At 35.8% G+C, this 20,345-nt stretch overlaps 2 protein-coding genes and 1 long non-coding RNA gene across 3 annotated transcripts; 1 reads left to right on the forward strand and 2 right to left on the reverse strand.

Moving 5' to 3' along the window:
- Nucleotides 1-6,971: 6,971 nt before the first annotated feature.
- LOC120207842 (tubulin beta-8 chain-like) lies at nucleotides 6,972-9,102 on the forward strand. The gene is made up of 3 exons (XM_039207261.1): nucleotides 6,972-7,387; nucleotides 7,883-8,152; nucleotides 8,256-9,102. Exons 1-3 carry the CDS (start codon nucleotides 6,994-6,996, stop codon nucleotides 8,936-8,938), a joined length of 1,347 nt encoding a protein of 448 aa, XP_039063192.1. The 5' UTR covers nucleotides 6,972-6,993; the 3' UTR covers nucleotides 8,939-9,102.
- Nucleotides 9,103-12,884: 3,782 nt separating this feature from the next.
- Nucleotides 12,885-14,131, reverse strand: LOC120207818 (tripeptidyl-peptidase 2-like). Its single transcript, XM_039207242.1, has 5 exons — nucleotides 14,111-14,131; nucleotides 13,789-13,868; nucleotides 13,382-13,454; nucleotides 13,043-13,128; nucleotides 12,885-12,942 (listed from the first exon to the last, which is right to left on the reverse strand). Exons 1-5 carry the CDS (start codon nucleotides 14,129-14,131, stop codon nucleotides 12,885-12,887), a joined length of 318 nt encoding a protein of 105 aa, XP_039063173.1.
- A 2,750-nt stretch (nucleotides 14,132-16,881) lies between these two features.
- LOC120207847 lies at nucleotides 16,882-18,435 on the reverse strand. The gene is made up of 6 exons (XR_005524242.1): nucleotides 18,330-18,435; nucleotides 18,101-18,243; nucleotides 17,651-17,801; nucleotides 17,441-17,563; nucleotides 17,035-17,118; nucleotides 16,882-16,925 (listed from the first exon to the last, which is right to left on the reverse strand). It is a non-coding gene; the product is annotated as an uncharacterized LOC120207847 (long non-coding RNA).
- Nucleotides 18,436-20,345: the final 1,910 nt, after the last annotated feature.

Consider the following 20,345-nt stretch of genomic DNA (forward strand, 5'->3'; position numbering starts at 1 on the left):
CAGCAAGTCAGCTCATTTTATCTCGGTTAGAATTAATTATTCCTAGAACAAGTTGGCTAGGTTGTATATCTCTGAGATTGTCAGACTTCATGGTGTTCCGTTGTCCATTATTTCCAATTTAGATTCGAGGTTCACTTTTAGATTCTGGGAGGCTTTGGGTACTCATCTGAATTTCAGTATGACTTTTCATCTGCAAATTGATATTCAATTTGAGAGAGTGATAAAGGTTATGGAGGACATGTTGCGAGGCTATGTGATCAACTTATGTGGTAGTTGGGAAGATTTTCTACCGTCAACCAAGTTCGCGTACAATAACAGCTACCAGGCTAGCATCCGAATAGCACCGTATGAGGCTCTATATAGACACAAATGACGTACAGCTATCTGTTGGACTAAGTTGCATAATAGGAGGATTTATGGTCCAGAGTTAGTCCAGGAGACCGATGTTACTGTCAGATTGATCCATGATTACCTAAGAGAGGTCATTGATAGACAAAAGTCACATACTGATGATAGAAGGAGTGATATCGAATTTAAGGTTAGAGATCAGGTTTTTCTGAAGGTGTCTCCGTACAAGAAAGTGTTGAGATTTGGACGCAAGGGTAAGTTGAGTCTAAGGTGTTTTGGACCATACCGTATTATAAAGAAAGTCAGACTTGTTGCTTATCAGCCCGAGTTTTCTCCCCAACTTAGTTGGATTTGTGATGTCTTTCACGTTTCCATGTTAAGGTGAGGATGTAGATTTAAGACCATATATATCTTATTAAGAAGAACATATTTGGATTTTAGACCAGGATGAGAGAGTCCTTCGGAATAGGAAGATTCCGATGGTCAAAGTTCAGTGGAGCAACCACAGTCCTATAGAGAATACTTAGAAGACATTAGAGTCGATGAAATATCAATTTTCGCATCTGTTCAGGCCATGTAAAATTTGAGGACAAAATTTCTTTTTAGGGGGAGAGTTGTCACACCAAAAAATAGGGGATATATTTTTTTAAAAGTTAATTTTCGGATTAAGCTTGAATTTCGGTTAAGTAAGGGACCAAAGTGAAATTTCTATTAGTTTCATACTTGAATCTAGAAATCTTGAAAAATCAAGGACATATGACATGACTTTCTCATTTTCCAAATTAGGTCCCATAAAATTTGGACTAAACCCTTTTTGGAAACCCCACGCCCTTTTATTTTCTATCTATTTCCTCTTTTATCTTTCTTCTCCAAGCCACGTTCAAGCTCTATTTTATCTCCGTATATCACTCCATTTTTTACAGCACCCCTACGTTCCTCTCATCATCCTAAGTTCGTTGGTATCAATTTTGTGGCCTATGTTGTCGACATGTGAAGGGGTGAGAGTGTTTAAGATTCCAACAAAGCGTAATCAAGCTCTATGCCATTCACCATTGTGAATCGAGCTTGGTAAGTGACCCCATTAGCTTCAAAATAATTTTAATTAATTTTAAAAAAATATCGACTGCCGTAAGCTTTGTACGTGCCCCTACGCGACGTCGTCGTACGTAGGGCTTGTTCTTGCACTGAAATTCTTCTAGAAGTGGGTTTACTTAACCCACTGACCCATCCAAACTATCTGGCCAACCCCATTTCCAAACCGAACCAAGTCGAGCTGCGCCGCTCCAAGTTGAGCAGTGCTGTGCCTAGCCACCGCCATTGACTTTGATCGATGTTGACTTTTTTCTGAAAACCTCTCTCTTGATAGTTTTTGATGTCATGAGTTCAATTTTGTAGTCCATTTCGTCAAATTATGATCTGAAAGCCTCGAATCAAACCCTTTAATATGAAAATACTTAGTATTTTTAGCATTTTTTTTATTTTATTTAGAATTTGATTATGAATTTGATCCAGGATTATATTTTCGTGAAGGTACTTGTGTTTCCCCTAACAGAGGGTCAACTAGATCAGATGTTTCCCATCTGACTGATTAGCTCGATGCATGTTCTTCAAGGGCTACCCGCAGGTTTCTGTAAATTACCTATTTACGGTTTGTTATTTATTTCTAGACTTGTGACATAGTTTTCCGATTCGTAGGATATAATATTGTTGATGAATGTGATAGGCAGACCCGTTAGTAGATTATTGTACCAGACTTCTCAGATCAGTTCAGGTTTGTTCCTATTGGTTTTAAAGTACCATTTTAAACTATATGTCTGAACTGTTTTAAAATTATGATGATATTTAATATTTAGACTGCATGACATCTGTTTACTACATGCTTTGACTTATAATATCTGGTTTTTGTATATTTTCGACATGATCTCTGGTTATAGTATTTTTGTACCTAATTCTAGATTTTGGCATGATTTAATGTTTTTGTAAACTAAACTATTGTTTTTCACTATCATTGGGTGGGTATGATTGGAGGAAGTGTTCCAAGTATAGTCTGTGACTACTAAGACCTTACCGTAGGCACCTTTTTTTTGTGCACAGGCTAAGACCTTACCGTAGGTCCTTATGCTATCAGTATAAGGTCCTTCTGGGCGTACAAGTGGGTGTATGGTTCAAGGGAACCTACACAGTTCAGTGTTCGGATAGAGGTAATGAATCATGATCACCTAGATTTGGTCATAATGACTAGGCCGGGTCTAGGGGTTACACTGACTATTGCACTATTCATAATTTTAAGATTATTATGGTACTATATTATTGATTGTGTATTTGATATATGCTACACTGGTAAGTTGATCATGTATACGATACTAATTCTGCAAGTATTATTGCATGCCTTATTGTGTATTTGAGTTGTATATGAGGAAGATTATGATGATCTACCGTATTAAGAAGTGACTAGTAGTTAGAGCCGTCTCAGAAATTTTCGGGAGTGAAAACTCAAAAACATGCTTTTGTAAAATGGAAGTATATTTATTACTTTAAACAATTAATTCAATATTACATAAATAAATCATAGAAAAATAATTAATTTGTGTGAAAATACATTATTTATATTATTTTATTAGGAAAACGCCTTAAATACAACTAAGAGAGAATAAATATAAAAAATTGAATATGTGTATGATGCATATCTTGATTTTGAATAGTACATAAATAAATAAATTGTATATTATTTTATTGTTAGATGAAAATTGAAAAGACTAAAAATTAAAGAATATTTGATAAATTGAAGAGGAAGATTTGAAAAAGAGAAAAGATTTGAAAAAAGAGAAAAATATGATTGGGTTAAATTCAAAATTGAATGGATTGATAAGAGAAATGGAAAAGGATATCAAAAACTAAAAATTTTATGAAATTATAAAAATTAGGGTCCTAATTATAAATATAAAAAATTGAGAGCCCAAATTAAAAATACAAAAAAATTAAGGGCCTTGAGCGATTGCCATGGTGCTCCCCCTTAGAGTCGGTTATGCTCGTAGTGTTTATTATTTGGGTTGACTCATATTATCAATTGGTTTATTACTCGTAATGTTTATTATTTGAGTCAACTCACATTATTATTTTTTTTATAGATTCTGAGTTCGAACATTGTCTGCAAAATTTATTTGTATTATCGATTAATGAAAAATATTTTAAATATATATATAATCTTTTACAACTCTATATTATTAAAAAGATGAATTATATATTTAGTACCTAAACTATTATTTTGGTATGTTTTAATACCTAAACTTTCAAGTTTTTAAAAACCATTCCTAAAGTTTGTTTTTTGTTTCAATTTAATACTCCTTTTCAAAATTTAACGTTATGTTTTGAGAGAAAAAAATGAAAGTTTAGGTACTAAAATGACCAAAAGTGATTATTTAGGTACTAAATGCATTAAGTTTTTAACAGCGGGGTACTATTGCGTGTTGTGAGTACTATAAATTATACGCAAATGATGTGCAAGTATACACAATCGAATAAGTAATAAAGTGATGAGTGAGTATCGTCTCCACAGGGATTGGTGGAAATTATGAATTTGACCACAACACTACTCTAATTTATCTAAGTATAGAAATGATATATACACTGATGATGCTTCGTAAATGGAAATCTGAGAGTGAATGAATTGATGGTGAGAGAGTGTGATTGAATGAATAATGTCGTGGCAAAAGAGCAGTTTATAATGATGAAAATGCCAAGGCAATGTAAAATGGTAAAAACAAATAAATGAATAACTTGACAATCCTCACAGGGGAAACTACTTCGGAAATGAATGGTGGGAAGACACTTAATGAGCTTAAAACTTATATCTCTAGCTGATCTAGTCTTCTAATGCCTTACTTGTTCAATAGAGTTTGCTAGAAGTGTTCTCGCTATCTCTAGTCATAAGAACCTAACATAATAGAATGTCACGGTATGTCGTCTCAGTATCAACTATGACAACCTACACTATTGATGACGCACTACCCCACTTAGACGTTGAAATCCTAGCTTAGTCTCTCTCAAGTACTAAAGGATTAGGCTATAGTGATTAATTATATCCCATTGCTTATGTTAATCCTTCGTAAGTTTTTCTCGAACACTTAAGAATTAGTGACTAGATTTCTCTCGAACATCTAGTCTTCATCTAAGAAATGAACACTCTCATGCCTCCTACAATCTTATAAGGTGAAGCACACATAGGCAAAACAAGTAAAAACAAAAGATAAACATTCATCAACCATTGAAATAAAGTTTCAAGCATCCATCAAATGTACCCACTAAATATAGCTTAGTTCATGGTGGGGTTCGAACAAACCATAGAGTATACCCAATCGTTCATTCGACCTTACAACCCAAATAAGATTTCAAGCTTTAACAATGGAGCAAAGGTTGGAGAAGAAAGCACTAGGTGTGCACGGCTGGCACTTCCCTCAAACCACCATGAACGGCTATAGCGTAAGCTCCTCTTGAATGCTACGACACTTCATCAATGGAGGAACACCAATAAAAGATGGAGAAAGAGGAACGATAATGGAGGTAGAGAAAAAGGAGAAGATAATGATAGATTTCCAAGCTTCCAAAAGTTGTCTCTCTCTCTTGTCACGTGTACTTTTAAATAAAAAATATTTAAGGGTATTCTTGGGAATTTTGCACTCAAAATACCCATTATACCCCCAAATTCATTACTTGTGCCTGAAGTTTATCTCCACAGGTGGCAGTGGACACCATTTAGACAGTTATCAGCAGCAAACACACGTGCTTTGACAGCTGTCCTCTTGTGAAAATATCTCTTTGTCTTTTTTGCGCTATAAATGCCAAGGCATTGAAGTATGCTTCAGCAACATGTGATGCCGTGGCATTTTTCTCAGCTTGCTCTATGCTCCTTGTTTCCTGCACATCATTAACCAACCATACATTTCCCATCATATAACACCTTAACAGAGTAAAAATAACACAACCACCACAAATGCAACAACATGAATCTAAAATGACCTATATGAACCCTTAGACAAACAATAACTTAAGTGAAAAAAGCCTTAAAAGTAGCCTTTTTACGGAGTTATCATGTATTAAAATGAAACAAAAACTAAATATTAAATATGATTTTAAATAAAATTAAAAGTTCAAGTACTAAAACGGACCAAAACTAAAAATTTAGGTAATAAATGCATAGTTTACCCTAAAAAAAACTTATATCTAACTATTTTTTTTTATTAGAGAATGAAACCCAGGCGTCATATTGGGCACAAAATCCTGTCTGTTTATAATTATCAATCTATCATCATATTCTCCATCGGACTCCTCGTGTAAAAAAAAGGCTGAAATTCTTCCCCTTTTATTTTAGCTTCATTTCCAAGGAATGGATTGGTGTGATGATGAATACTTTGCTTTTATTTTTAATTATTATTTACTCCCTCACTTTCCTATATCTGCCACATTGGGCCCTCTCTTCTCCCATCCTTGATTTTGAGTAATTACCACGTTTGGTACCACCTTTTACCCTTCTTTATTTAAAATCTTCCATCTGAAGCCAGCCCAGTCCCACTAGTAAGTTGAGTGCTACGGCATATTTGTGCAACTTTTTTATATAATTGTATTTATTTTTATTTTATTGATCTATGGGTTTTTATAGTTAAATGTCCAAAATAGAAAAACATTGAAATTTAGATTACCAGTAGTTTAAGAGATTTTTGGGAATTGATTGAAGTAGGAGCGGAGTCACAATTTGGTGAGGATGGGCACGTCTCAACCTCGAAATTTCGATTAATTATTTATTTTATTGATGGTTTCTGTCTTAAAATTTTCATATACACCTTGAAATTTGAGTTTTCTTCGATTAATTACTCATTTTACAAGCGGTGTCATGGAATTTTATTTGTATCAATCTCTTTTAAAAAAATTATGTTATTAATATATGTGTACCCACCTTAAAAAATATTTCTGAATCCATCATTAAATTGAATCAAACATCTCTGAACTATAATCGTGATTCTATATTAGTCCTCAAACTTTAAAATATTGTAATTGTATCCTTAAATTATTAATATATATCAATTAATTCATTTCATTATTAAAATCTATATCAATTAAGTCCTCAAATATTATTTTCTATTAATTTAGAGTGATTATAAGATAATATATGTTTAAAAGACTCTTAACCAATTAACAATGAACGCTCAAACACCTTTACAGACGCTATGCTCAAACTTAGAACCTCTAGAGATATTAATCATTTTTTAACCACCAAAATCGCTTAATTCGTATAATGTTATATCGTTTTAAATGTGTATCATATTATAATTTAATGTGACTTTTTTAATCAAACTTGACAATATTAAACTCATAAATTTTTAATCAAGTTCATTTTCGCACTTAGTCGATCTTAATAATATTCGAATTCGACTCAACTCATTTACGTCCCTAAATCAATACAGTAGTCATACGTTGAATACGCGCGTGAAAAGCAATCAAATCAATTGCGCGTTGTGAAACTGAACAAAAGTTCGAAAAGACAAACTGCAGGTAATCATCTTCCGCTTATATAATCCCTCGACTCTCTGTCTTTTAAATCCGGAACGCGATCTCAACTAACAATCTAGCTTCTTCTCCGCCGTCGGGAAAATGCGTGAGATTCTTCACATTCAGGGAGGCCAATGCGGCAACCAGATCGGTGCCAAGTTTTGGGAGGTTGTTTGCGCCGAGCACGGCATCGATTCCACGGGACGCTACCATGGAGACAACGATTTGCAGCTGGAGCGCGTCAACGTTTACTACAATGAAGCCAGTTGCGGGAGATTCGTTCCACGCGCCGTCCTCATGGATCTGGAGCCCGGGACCATGGACAGTGTCAGATCCGGCCCCTACGGTCAGATTTTCAGACCCGACAACTTTGTTTTTGGCCAGTCCGGTGCTGGGAATAACTGGGCCAAAGGTCATTACACGGAAGGGGCTGAGTTGATTGACTCGGTGCTTGATGTGGTTAGAAAAGAAGCCGAGAACTGCGATTGCTTGCAGGGTAAACTCTGTTTTTTTTTTAACACTACACCCATTTTATTTATTTATTTGATTTTGTTGATGCTTTCCTTCTCTCTTTTTTCAAGTAAAGGGTCCAGTTGTTTCATTTCATGTATTGGTTGATTTTAAGTGGTTGTTTGATAGTAAGGATCTGAGAATTTAGAAAGATATTATTACTATGGTTTTTAGATGATATTCAAACACAGTAAGATAGTTTGCAAAACAAACAAACATGCAATTTGATCTAAATGCTGTCAATTGCTAGCTTATGATCGAATAGTATTAAATTACTGTTACAGTTATGGTGTTACGTTGTGGATGTTACAGCCCGAAAATTACTATGGTTTTATGTTGCGGATGTTGTTACTAAAATAAATGTTTCGATGCAGCCGTTGCACCGTGTTGCGGAGGCTATTTAGTACTATGCAGTTTGCTTTCCTCTATCACCCTGATGATTTTTCCTTTTGATTTTGATTTCCTGATGGTTCTCTTGCAGGATTTCAAGTATGCCACTCATTGGGAGGAGGAACTGGGTCAGGCATGGGAACACTTCTGATTTCCAAGATCAGAGAAGAATACCCGGATCGAATGATGCTCACTTTCTCCGTGTTCCCTTCCCCTAAGGTCTCGGACACCGTTGTCGAACCTTACAATGCCACTCTCTCTGTTCATCAGCTTGTTGAGAATGCTGATGAATGTATGGTTTTAGACAACGAAGCTTTGTATGATATTTGCTTCCGTACTCTCAAGCTCACCACTCCGAGCTGTAAGTCGATATACATTTTCTGGCTCTTATTGCCTATGCTTGTTTGTTTCTCTTGTGCACTTTGTTGTGAAAATCCTCATCGATCGATCTTGTTTGATTCCAGTTGGAGACCTGAACCATCTGATATCTTCCACTATGAGTGGTGTAACTTGCTGCCTTCGATTCCCTGGTCAGCTCAATTCAGATCTGCGGAAGCTTGCCGTTAACCTCATCCCTTTCCCTCGGCTGCATTTCTTCATGGTTGGCTTTGCTCCGCTTACATCCCGAGGGTCGCAGCAGTACAGGGCACTTACTGTCCCTGAACTCACACAACAAATGTGGGATGCCAAAAACATGATGTGTGCTGCTGATCCTCGCCACGGGCGATACTTGACCGCATCAGCCATGTTCCGTGGGAAGATGAGCACCAAGGAGGTCGATGAACAGATGATTAATGTGCAGAATAAGAACTCATCTTACTTTGTGGAGTGGATCCCCAATAATGTGAAGTCTACTGTTTGTGATATTCCTCCGATTGGGTTGAAGATGGCCTCGACATTCATCGGGAACTCGACGTCTATTCAGGAAATGTTCCGAAGAGTAAGTGAGCAATTTACGGCTATGTTCCGAAGGAAGGCGTTCTTGCACTGGTACACGGGAGAGGGAATGGATGAGATGGAGTTCACGGAGGCGGAGAGCAACATGAACGATTTGGTTTCTGAGTACCAACAGTACCAAGATGCAACAGCCGAGGAGGAGTACGATTACAAGGAGGAGGAGGAGGAGGAGGAGGAACTCCAGGAATAGAGAAGTGTGTTAGTTTCTAATGTTTGTGGATTTCATTTAGATGTGTTGTTCACCTTGATACCTTGTTTGGGTGTTTGGATTGTGGCCTATTGTAGTAATTTAAAGGAGTGTTTGTTTACGTAGTTAGAGAATGGAATTACGCTTTCCATGGCTTTCTTGCTGAATAATTTAGGGTTCAATACGATAACACAGTAATCGGGAATTAAAAATTCTTATATATATCCTCTTAGTGTTCGGGTCCTATGCCCATCCCTATATATGTATACTTTCGAGATTACAAGAATTTATTATTTCAATCAATTAAGATGTACTCGTATAGAGAGTTAAAATTGTTCGTATAACATTAATTTATGTTTGTTTGTTAATTTAAATGAATGAGCGTAAATAAATTTTTTTATTTTCATTTAATAAATGAACAAATACGAATAAAGGTGTGTTCTATTCATTTATGTTCATGAATAAGTTCATTCATAAATTTGTTTGTATAATAGTTTTTAAGCTCGTTTATCTAATTCTCTTTTTTTATTTATTAATTTTTCACATTTTAAACATTGTTGAAGATGGGATTAAATTGAACATAAACTGAACTTTGGACTTCAAACCGTGAAATCTTAGGAGCTTAAGGACTAGTAGAATAATTTCACCAACATATTCATATATATTAATCGAATATTGTCAAACATTAAACGAAAATAATTGCAATTGTTAAAAGAACCAAAACAACATTTTAAAAAATAAACAAATAAACACAATATTAAAAATTTGACTTAAATGTATCTTTGGCTCCTGATGTTTCAAAAAAAAATTATGTGACCCTTATCATTTTTTTGGATCAATGTAACCTTTCAACTCGAAAAAATAACTAAATGTGGTCCTTTGACCAACGTTTTTCGTCATTAACCAAAATGCCGTTAATTCCTGCTGTTATAAATCGGGCAAATTACACCATTCATCAATCAATAATTTTCTTCTCTTCTATTTTAGTCACTAAACTCTAAAAGTTTTCAATTTCAGAAATCCTAGAGACTCAGGGACTAAGTCTGTAGTTAAACACTTTTATCCCCCATTTCTCTTTCTTCTTTCATGTTGTTCTTCTTGCACGCATTTGAAAGCTTTGTTAATTGCTCTGATCTTCGTTCCGCCATGGCAGTTTCCGATCCGAGCTTCCTTTTCAACAGCTCCGGAATCCCAGTGAAATCGTAGAGTGAAGCCGAGAATTTTCTCTCGTACGATATCATCGAGTGTTCGTCTGCGAAATTCTCAGCAGCCATTATTGGCATTTGGCACTTGAAGCTCTTCAACGAACTGGAAAGAAGAACAAGACGACTCGATTCCAATCGCATCCAAGAACTCGAAATCCAATGCCCCAGCTCCATCTTCGTTGTCAACAACACTCATCGCATTGAAGATTTCATCGTTCGATAAATCCTCGAGAACATTGATCGCATTGTTGTTGATACTAACAGGCGGCGGCGGCGATGGAGAACACGGATTATATTTGTTAGCTTTGATCCTTTGGAGAAGACGATCACTGATCTTCGAAGAAAGGGAAAGAGTCGGATTCAACGTCGAAGACGATGAAGAACAAGGCCAGAAATCCGTTCTCGTGTTCGCACCGCGAAGCAAGCAAGCGGCTTCGTCGTACGCCCTCGCCGCTTCTTCCACCGTATCGAACGTGCCTAACCAAACCCTTATCTTTTGTATCGTGTCTTTGATCTCCGCCACCCAACGCCCGAACGGCCTTTGTCTCACACCACGGTATCCTCCTAACGCCGCCCAGCCCGGCGGTTGCTGCGGCGTCTTGTTTGACCATTTCTTCCCAACCCATCGTTTGTTCCTCCGCCATTTCCATGCCCTTTTTTTTCCTACCCGTTTTCTTTTAGTTTATCAACTGAAGCTTTCTTTAGTTTCAGCTACGGCGGATGAAAAGTTTGGTGCTTATATATATATATATATATATAAAAGCTTTCATAAATGAATACAAATGGATGTTTTCAAGCTCTTCCATTGTTGATCAAAATGATTAAAATTTAAAAAAAGTAAATGTTTTGTTGCATTTGAAATTCATAACTTTTAGAGTTTAGTTACCAAATAAAAAAAAGAAAATAGTTGAGTGATAAATAGTATAATTTGCCCAATTTATAACAACATGAAATAATAAAATTTTGGTTGTGATGGAAAACGTTGCCATATTATGTTATTTTTTCAAGTTGGAGGGTCATATTGATAAAAAAAACAATAGGGGTTACATTGGTTTTTTTTTTTAATTTTAAGGCCAAAGATATATTTAAGCCTAAAAATTTGAATGAACTTGGACGTCTTAAAAAATAAACAAACAAGTTTTGCTTGTTCAAACTCGATTTATTTACACCTCCATGCACATATAGCATAGAAAATTTTAATAAATATTTTTTTGAGATTATAAAAATAAATTATTTCCATGAATTAATCTATAATATTATAATATTATAATATTATAAAAATTTCAAATTCTTATATGTCTTAGATATTTTCGATTGAAAATATATTTTAACCCCCTAAAATTTTATAAATTCACTCCTAACATAAATTTCTACATCCGTCATTGCATACTGTTATTTTTTTCTTTAATAACAACGCTGCTACTTGGATTATCCACTGTGAAAATACCCATTTCGTCAGTTCTTTAAAGTTCTCCTCGAATAAATCCGACTCGATATCAGACCCCATACCAGATTGGCCACCAGTTTGGTCCAAGTCCTTTGTGTCTTCGGTAACAGATAAGTCTGAAGCTTTCTCAACCTGTAACAGTGATGCCAACAAAATTTAATTTAATGAAGATGATTAACTACCATCACTGATATATGTGCTGGTATCATCACATTTTTCAGTAAAAGAATATAATCAACCTCAACATGGAGAATGCACACTAGAATTTGGGCAGGATTGTTTATGCTGGTTGATAGAGTATGTAGGAGGGAGATAACATAGAGATGCTCAAGTCCCTAACCTAAATCAATAGTCTAGCTTTTCGAGAGTGGTCATGGATATTATTCCATGTTAAGGACATTATGTGTCACTTATAGTGATCTTAATAACTTAATTTTAGGAATCATTTGACCCTTGATTTTAGGACTTTTTTTTTATAAGAAATGAGTCCTCATTAAAAACCCCTTCATAACCGTCGAGCTATATAAATATCCCAATGGACATTGGAAGGAGGAAAAGAGTGTCCCATAATTTTATTATTAACATAAAAGTACACCAAGCTTACAAAACAAAATTATTACAACCCAACATCCTCAAACCTAACTTCATCCCTCATTTAAGCGACACAACCATACAAGATACAAACCAAATTACCCTATGCCTGACTTAGCTAAGCTATCCGCTTCCCAATTAAAAAGAGACAACCCAACTTGAATGGCTTTCAACTCAGCTAGAATAGGAGGACCTGGACCAGACGAAACCGAGAAGGATCCCAACAACTTACTATCAGCATCCCCAAGGAGTCCACCAATACCACTGTTCTTCCAAACCCTTGATTTTAGGACTGATTTAGAGGATTTTACTGACTGTCCCTACTTTATAGTCTCTAATAATATATGAATTCAAGGGTTTTACCATTGTTACACAGTTATTAAAAAAATAAACTTCTTTTAATCATCCTCTTTTTCTACCCAGCTTTTCACATTTGCAAAGCTGATTCTTGGAACCACAATGGACGATTGCACAGAATACCATATTTCTATGACCATAAAAGTAGAATTATGGTAACAGACTCAGGTAGCACGCAACATACAGAACTTCGAATTGCAGAAAAGCATCAGAATCCATATCAAGTATAACATGAGAAGAAATTTGTTTAAAGTTATCCTAATTGATGCAATACATGGTAAAAATCTTGAAAAAGGAATAAATGAAATAAACTATGCTATTAATGAAGTAAAAGAGACATCAATAGATGTTATACCTTCGGAATCTTATCATGGTTTGGTGGACTTAAGTAAAATGCTTCTTTTTTCCTGGAAATGATGCTTCAAGTTAATTAGTTACTACAAATAAGAAAATCCATGGAGTTGCTGTTGGTCTACATGACTCATATATCTTTGAAATTATACATACCCTGGAACCAAAACAGATGATTTAAAGGTACCGTTTCCCGTCACGGGGCCATCCGGTTCAGAGAAAAAGTTCAATATAATAACATCCTGGTTTCAAAATAACAACAGAAGCTCTAGTGAGCATACCTCATTAACCCTTTCCATCAAACAAGGAAGAGGACAATAACTAAAGGTAGTGTCATTAACTTAGCTATTTGAGGATACATCTATTAGCATGCCCTTCTCTAATATCAAGATGCCAAAGCCTTAAAGGTACTAAACAATTTTTTCATTGCATACCTCATAATTTAGCAGCATTACTTTGCACATTAAAATAAGACCCATTTCTAGCACAATATACCTTTTCCTCCAAATTCCTTTCTAAAAATGGAACTAATTGCTTCATCTTTTCCAAGTACTGTGCATTGTCATGCCTGAATCAAGATAAGTGAGTGTTAGTGAAAGCAAACTAGGATTAAAGAACATTAGAAAAGAGTGATAAATGAACTTTCCTGTTTTGAAGCTATCCTACTACAAAACATATTTCCTCAACCTCAATAAACAAGAGAATCATGGAGCTTAAGAAAGAATCCCAAGTCATGCTATTCAGGAATTTCTTTAATTAGACAAAACACCAACAGAGGTCCTGCGGATGACTTGTTTGGGAACAGAGAGGAAAGAATCCCACTAGCATCCAAAATTTCTTACAGATGGCAAAAGTAAGCTGGAATGCATGGCATGTTTAGTAAAGAGCTTATTTGAACGTACCTTAAATACAGTTGCAGAGTGTATTCACCCTTTGCAAGTTTTGAAGATTTTGGATAACAGTCGCCCATTGCATAGACCCGCTGCAATTGATGAGGGCAAAGGGATTTTGGCAAGCCAGTAGAATTGCGGCACTAAATAAAGTAGATGCTCACTAAAAAGTAATCTATGGTAGAATATAAATTTTGATCAATGACTAACGCACTGCACATGTAAAATGCAGGTTCTACTTCATATGAGACACATAATGTGTTGGTTCAAAGCCAATTCACCGGAACCAGACATTTTTACTTACTATGTGGTCGAAATAGAAATAAAAATGTACCTTGTTTATGTCAGAAATCATGTAATAGCTGCTTTACCTTGTTTGAAACAGCAGCAGGGGCTAGTTTTTCTGATGCCAATAGTGCTTCAGCCTCAATCCTGATGGGTGCTTCACTTCAATCAAGGACTACTTCCGTTTTATTTACTCCAATTCCATGAAAGACAATCTAAAAAATTTATAAAAACCCACATGTAAGGTTATTAAATGGAAGAAAGAACTCTATTAACACTTAAAAAACTGCATTCCCACATTCGTCTCATCGAGACACCACAATTCACAGAACATGCAACAGGAAATATACAACAAAGAGGGTTGAATATGCATCTTCTGCCTATGCTATACTTTTCCCGTTTTGGTACCCAGAGAATAAAGACATTTCATAAGTCAAACTTCACCATAAGCTAATTTAGTTATGAACTATGATGTGGCACATTTGACTTTAAAAGTAAAGCTTCATCACCTAATATGTAAACACCATGTCATTTGTGGGTCTACTGCCACGTCAACCATTACAAGCCAATTTGCATGGTGCAAGGCAGATCAGCCACGATTGCACCAGACAGGCCAACCAGCTCCTCCTCCTGCTTCTCTTCCTCTTCCCTGCCCCATTTTCTCTCCCCCCAATACTCTTTTTATTTTTCTTATTTTCCTTTTCTTACATTTCAAAAAAAAAAAAATCCAAAAGATTCTAAATTTTAAACTTTGTTTTTCAAAATTGCATTGGATTTTTTGCCACATGTCAGAAATTTATCGAGTTTTTCTTACCACATGAGTCCATGGACTATCAGTGTTAGTCAAAAGCATGTAGCAGAAGTAAAGTTCAAGCACTTAATTGGGAATTTGTTATTCATTGGGTCCCTGATTAAGGAAAAAGTATATAGTATACGGGGCAAATGTGTATTTAACCCTAACAAATACTTATTTTGTAAGGTTATCATATGTCAAAGATAAACACAACTTATCAAAGATGAGCAAAGTTTCCAGATATTACAGAAATTAACCTCAAAATCTACAATGGTTGTCTCATGACTTCCCATGCCGCTTGACCAGAACTGAGCTATTGCTAGTTCCATTGTTTGACAACCTACAACACGAAAGGAGAAGCTTTAGGCTGTGGGAGAAGAAAATGTTATGACACGCTCCCACTTGATAGGCCTTCTCAGTGGACAAATCTGCATGTTACACACATGTCAAGGAAGGCTAAGGTCAATTCTAGTACAGGTTCTCACTACATGCTATACCTGGATGGTGTCAATGAAAAATCGTCTCGTAGTATCAACCCATCTAGCAACAAGTGGCACCTCTATATACCTCCGTTCTATGTGGCCTATATAAACAAGACAGTCATAAAAGGAAAATGGGAATCAACTCATGGAAAGGTTATTGAATGCATAGAGGGTGCAGAAAATATAAATGAGATTGAATTCTGTGCCAAACGAACCTGGAAGGAATGACATCCTTGAGAAGGAAATTAGTGGTGGCCGATTTATTACAGCCTTTGGCTTTGTTATAGTGATTGGGATTCTGAAAAGAGGACCCCGCCATGGAGCTTTGCAATCAATTGAATTCCATAGACTTCATAATAGTGAAGACCATCACTAAGAGTTGTAGGATCAACAACTATGCTGAAAAGAAGAGAAAATAATTCCCTATTATCAAACATGTATCATCCAGGATTAAAAACTTAATTTGGAAAATATAGAAAATTTTCATTCAACTACCTCCAAATGTAGGTGCTGCAAGTGACATACATTACGTGTTACAGTTAAGTTTCATCACATACTTTAGTAATCAATGAAGAGCATATAGATTTTTAAAATGTAGGGTGGGACCGCTTTGTCAATAACCCGTGAAACAATTCATGACCGAACCAACCCATGGTTGATCTATGAAGAACGACCCAATCTGTCTATGCGGATATCTTGTCCAACCTACCCAATGGATACCATACAGACTAGGTTGGCTCTCAGATTTTCCCAACCCAAGTCGCACCTCTAAAACCCGGTATAGTCTATCTATTTTAGAAAACTTTTTTATAAATGGGTTGAGCCTTTCCATTAATTTGAATTAAACACCCACAAATTTGTTGGGCACACAAGTATGGTAGTACTGTACACATGAAAACCACCTACAGTGGTTAGTTTATCTTCAGGCAAACCACCTACAGGAATAGATGTATTCTCAAGAGCTTTCCGTACAGTATATGGGCTTACAATAATTCCCTCCCCCTGCAGGCAACATTAAATAATCTATCTATAGATGCACACAGAATAGCACACAGAATGAGAGGAAAGGAACAATCAAAAACTTGAAAATCAAATTGTAGGGAGACCTTCATGGCACTGATAAGCAATGCGATCCCCCCACAAACAGATGGAGATGCCATTGATGTTCCATTCATGAGCATGCGCCCTTGGAGAGTCCAAGTAGGAACAGGTGCAACAGCCCCTCCGGAGCACTTATACAGACCCCAAGGTTTCCATCAGCTGTAGGTCCTCGGCTGGACCTGCATCCATTGGGACCAATTCTTCAACGAGTTTGATGCAAAAAAAAAGACAGATCTACAGGTGGAAGGTTGTGGTACATCATGTTTCAATGCCAAACAAAGAAAAAAGAATTTAAATTACCAAGTGTACTCAAGCCCTTCAGCTGGAGGTTCAACTACGGAATGAGCACCAGCAGCCATTTCCGGAGAGACATATGCACCAACTCCTATGACACTAGACGAATTACCACCTGGAGCACCAACAGTGCTCAATGCTGGGCCACTGTTACTAGCACTACTCACAAATATTAACCGGTGCTCATGTACCACCTAAATTAAACCCAACAATGACACTCCTAGCATATTAGAGAGAGATGAAAATTAACACGGAAAACTACATCATATATCTATGCCTATAGGAAAGGTTCAAGATCTTTACTTCATTAACAAGATCAACAAAGCGTCCATAGTCAGGTCATAGTGTAGGTTCTCCATAGCTCATGTTGATCAGATCACATTTATGCTGTCAACAGAAAAGGAGGTAGAAAATCCATAAGGTTGTGATCAAAATGCAACATATTGAAGTGTCCGGAGATATGTCACACCGACACACCAAATGACAGCATCTAATCATTTTGCAGTTCCTGAGACAACATGGTTTAGCCATCAACAGAAAATGCATAAATGCATCAAAATGATATATGAAGATACGTGTTTATAATGAATATGGTATGGATGTATGCCAAAAGGTGATATTTCGGCAAGCGCACAGGATGATAAATGCCTAATGATGACAACAACACAGAACTGAATAATCATCAGACGAAAAAAGCACATTGACCCACCTCCACAGCACCTATTAGTGCTCGCATCAAGCCAGTTCCTGTCTCCATTGAACCCAAACGTGAGTCTCCAATTTTACATGAAATTAATTGTGCTCCAGGTGCAACACCATTTAACAAGGGCTCCTGTTAACATCATGTAAGAAGAAATTTTTATTCCAACTCCAAAAGGGAAATGCCGCTAACTGATTTATTAAGCTTAAATAGCAATACCTGTGGGTGGAAAGCAGCAGCGATACCGGAAACATGAGTGCCATGAGGAGAGCTATCTGTAACAATACTTAATATATTCCCCTCGTCATACACATTAACAACAAATGTACATGCATCTAATTTACTAAACACGCCATATTTCCGTTCAATCCTGCAAGGATGGTATCAGCATGGTTAGCTAACAAGTACATTACATTTGTTTCAGAAACCCCAGAGCAGAAAATCAACGAGGAACACTTCCAATATTTTTACGAGAAGTGCTTTACAATATGAAACAATACTCAAATAGAATGTCACACGGAAAACATCCAAAACCAAGTTTAATATGGTACTTCATTCATATTAATATTAGCATTATTCTATCATTAAAAAATCATACCGCTACTTTTGCATATATGACCAAGAAAGATTAGTCAACAGGGTGATTATATAAACGAAAAAGATGTGGACCTGTAATTAGTTAGGGGCACAAAGCCAGCCAGCTTCCCAGCTTCTGGATCATCCTCGAGACTTTGTGTATCAAGAGCAACCCTCCATTCTTCTCCATCATGCCATACAACAGCATCTATAACAGGTCCTTTGTCATCATAGCTCTAACACATGAACAAGTAGAAAGCTCGGAGCAATATAAATTTAGGTACAAGAAACAAGGCAATTTAAGAAGATCCTTGAAACTTACATCAGCCTGATTTTTTAAATGTCTATTCTATTCTGGAGATCACCACGAACCCTTTTCAATTTTGGATCCTCCGCCTTTTTATGTTTCTAAATAAATGAAAGAATAACATATTATACACAGTCATAGTAATAAAATGAATGCTGCACGAGTATAATTCTATCAGACTAACAACTGGTGAAATGCTATCTGTAACACAGAAACTATAAGAAGCAAGGGACTTTTGACTTTTCTGTTTATTCCCAAAGAATATTCTTTTTATCATGGAGACGGCGTCATTTTTGAAGCATATACATAAGTAATGTACTAATTACATTAAAAGAAGGATAAAATACATGCCACTTATCACTACAACGAAAGATAAGAGTATACAAAGAAAACATGAAATCTTTTTTGTTGTTGCTAAAGGAAGAGTACATGCATCTCAAAGTGCCCAATTTCAATTCACTCCATACCATATACAAATTTGAAAAAAAAAATATCTTGCCAAATAAGAAATAGATTACCAAGGCACCTGCAACAGAACACAGTAAGACCAGAAGAGAAGCATAAACAAAATTGAAGAACTAGACTCACTTTCACACAATGGATGCACAAATAAACACAAAACATATATTAAAGATTTGAAAGCAAGTATACAAGATGTATTCAAAAATTAAAAGAAAAATGGATTTGAAATATGAAAATTTATGCCTGTGATCATAAAATAAAAGGTTGCCAAGTAGAATTTTCAACAACCTGACCGAACTCATAAAGATGCATTACAGCCTTTGCAATCGCCTCTTGGTTTTTTTCATCCCAAATTTTCTTTTGTCGACACCGTTTTTCGCCCGGGCGGAGAAAAGCCGATACTGACTCGGGAGTTTTCTCTTTGAAAATCGTTTCGAAATGTGAGGAGTTGCCACCAATCATTTAAGGTGCGATTCGAACACAATAAAAACCGGGTGATTTTAATAAAACATTTTATTTTTATCAAAATATCGAGTTTTGGGGTCTGCAAAAATCCATAAATCAAGTTCGGGAGTCGGTTACGCGTGGGGAAGGATTAGCACCCCAACAAGCGCCCCAAAAATTGGTACCTAGTTGATTACCCTATATTTAAAATCGAAAATTTTGAGTTCGATCTTTATTTAACTTGAAAATCATTATGGATGCAGATTTTGAAAAGGGTATTCGTTTATTGAGACCGATAGCACTCGCCCCCGAGCGTAAATGCGGGAGATCAGTTATTGCACCTAATAACCGAACATTACTTCATTTTTAGGAAACATGATGCGGTTTTGAAAAGGATATCGACCTATTTAGGGAATCACCAGTAGTAACTCCCTGAGCATGATCGTGGGAGATATATTATTAATTCCTTAATAAGTGAATAGTGCCTTAGATTTATAAAAACAATACGATCAAGCAAAAGTTTATTTGTCCTAATTATACTAAAATAAATTAAGGCTTTTTCTAACTTACAGTGACAAATTATGAAAATTAAAGAACCTAGGGGCTTAAATCTAAAAATGTAGACTCTAATATTAATCATATTTGATTATGTAAATGATAAAGTTCTAATTAAGCTTGGGACCAAAATGTAAGAAATTAAAATTCAGTAGCTAAATTAAGATCTAACAAGGACTAAATTGAAATAAAATAAAATTGCGTAATAAAATAAAAATAAACTAAAAACGAAAGGACCAGTGACCAAAATGTAAAAATATGGCTAAGTTATAGGGACTAAAATAGTAAATTTACCAGATAATTAAAACATGCATAGCAAATTCGTGTAATTTCATTTTTGGTCACTACAGTGACCTTTGATCTTGCTTTTATTTCTTTCTGGAAAAACCGAGAGAAAAATCTCCTCGTTCTTACATTTATTCGGGTTTTTATACCTGAATTTTTACATAGATTTACATATAAAAATAGCAACTTGTGGTGTGCTTGATGATTTCCTGACTTTGCTTCTTATCTCTTATGGTAGTGTCAGTGGTAGAAATGAGCTCTGATGGCAGCGGCAACAACAACAAA

This window comes from Hibiscus syriacus, unplaced genomic scaffold (assembly GCF_006381635.1).
Source record: "Hibiscus syriacus cultivar Baekdansim isolate YM2019G1 unplaced genomic scaffold, ASM638163v2 tig00015426_pilon, whole genome shotgun sequence".
Taxonomy (NCBI): Eukaryota; Viridiplantae; Streptophyta; class Magnoliopsida; order Malvales; family Malvaceae; genus Hibiscus; species Hibiscus syriacus.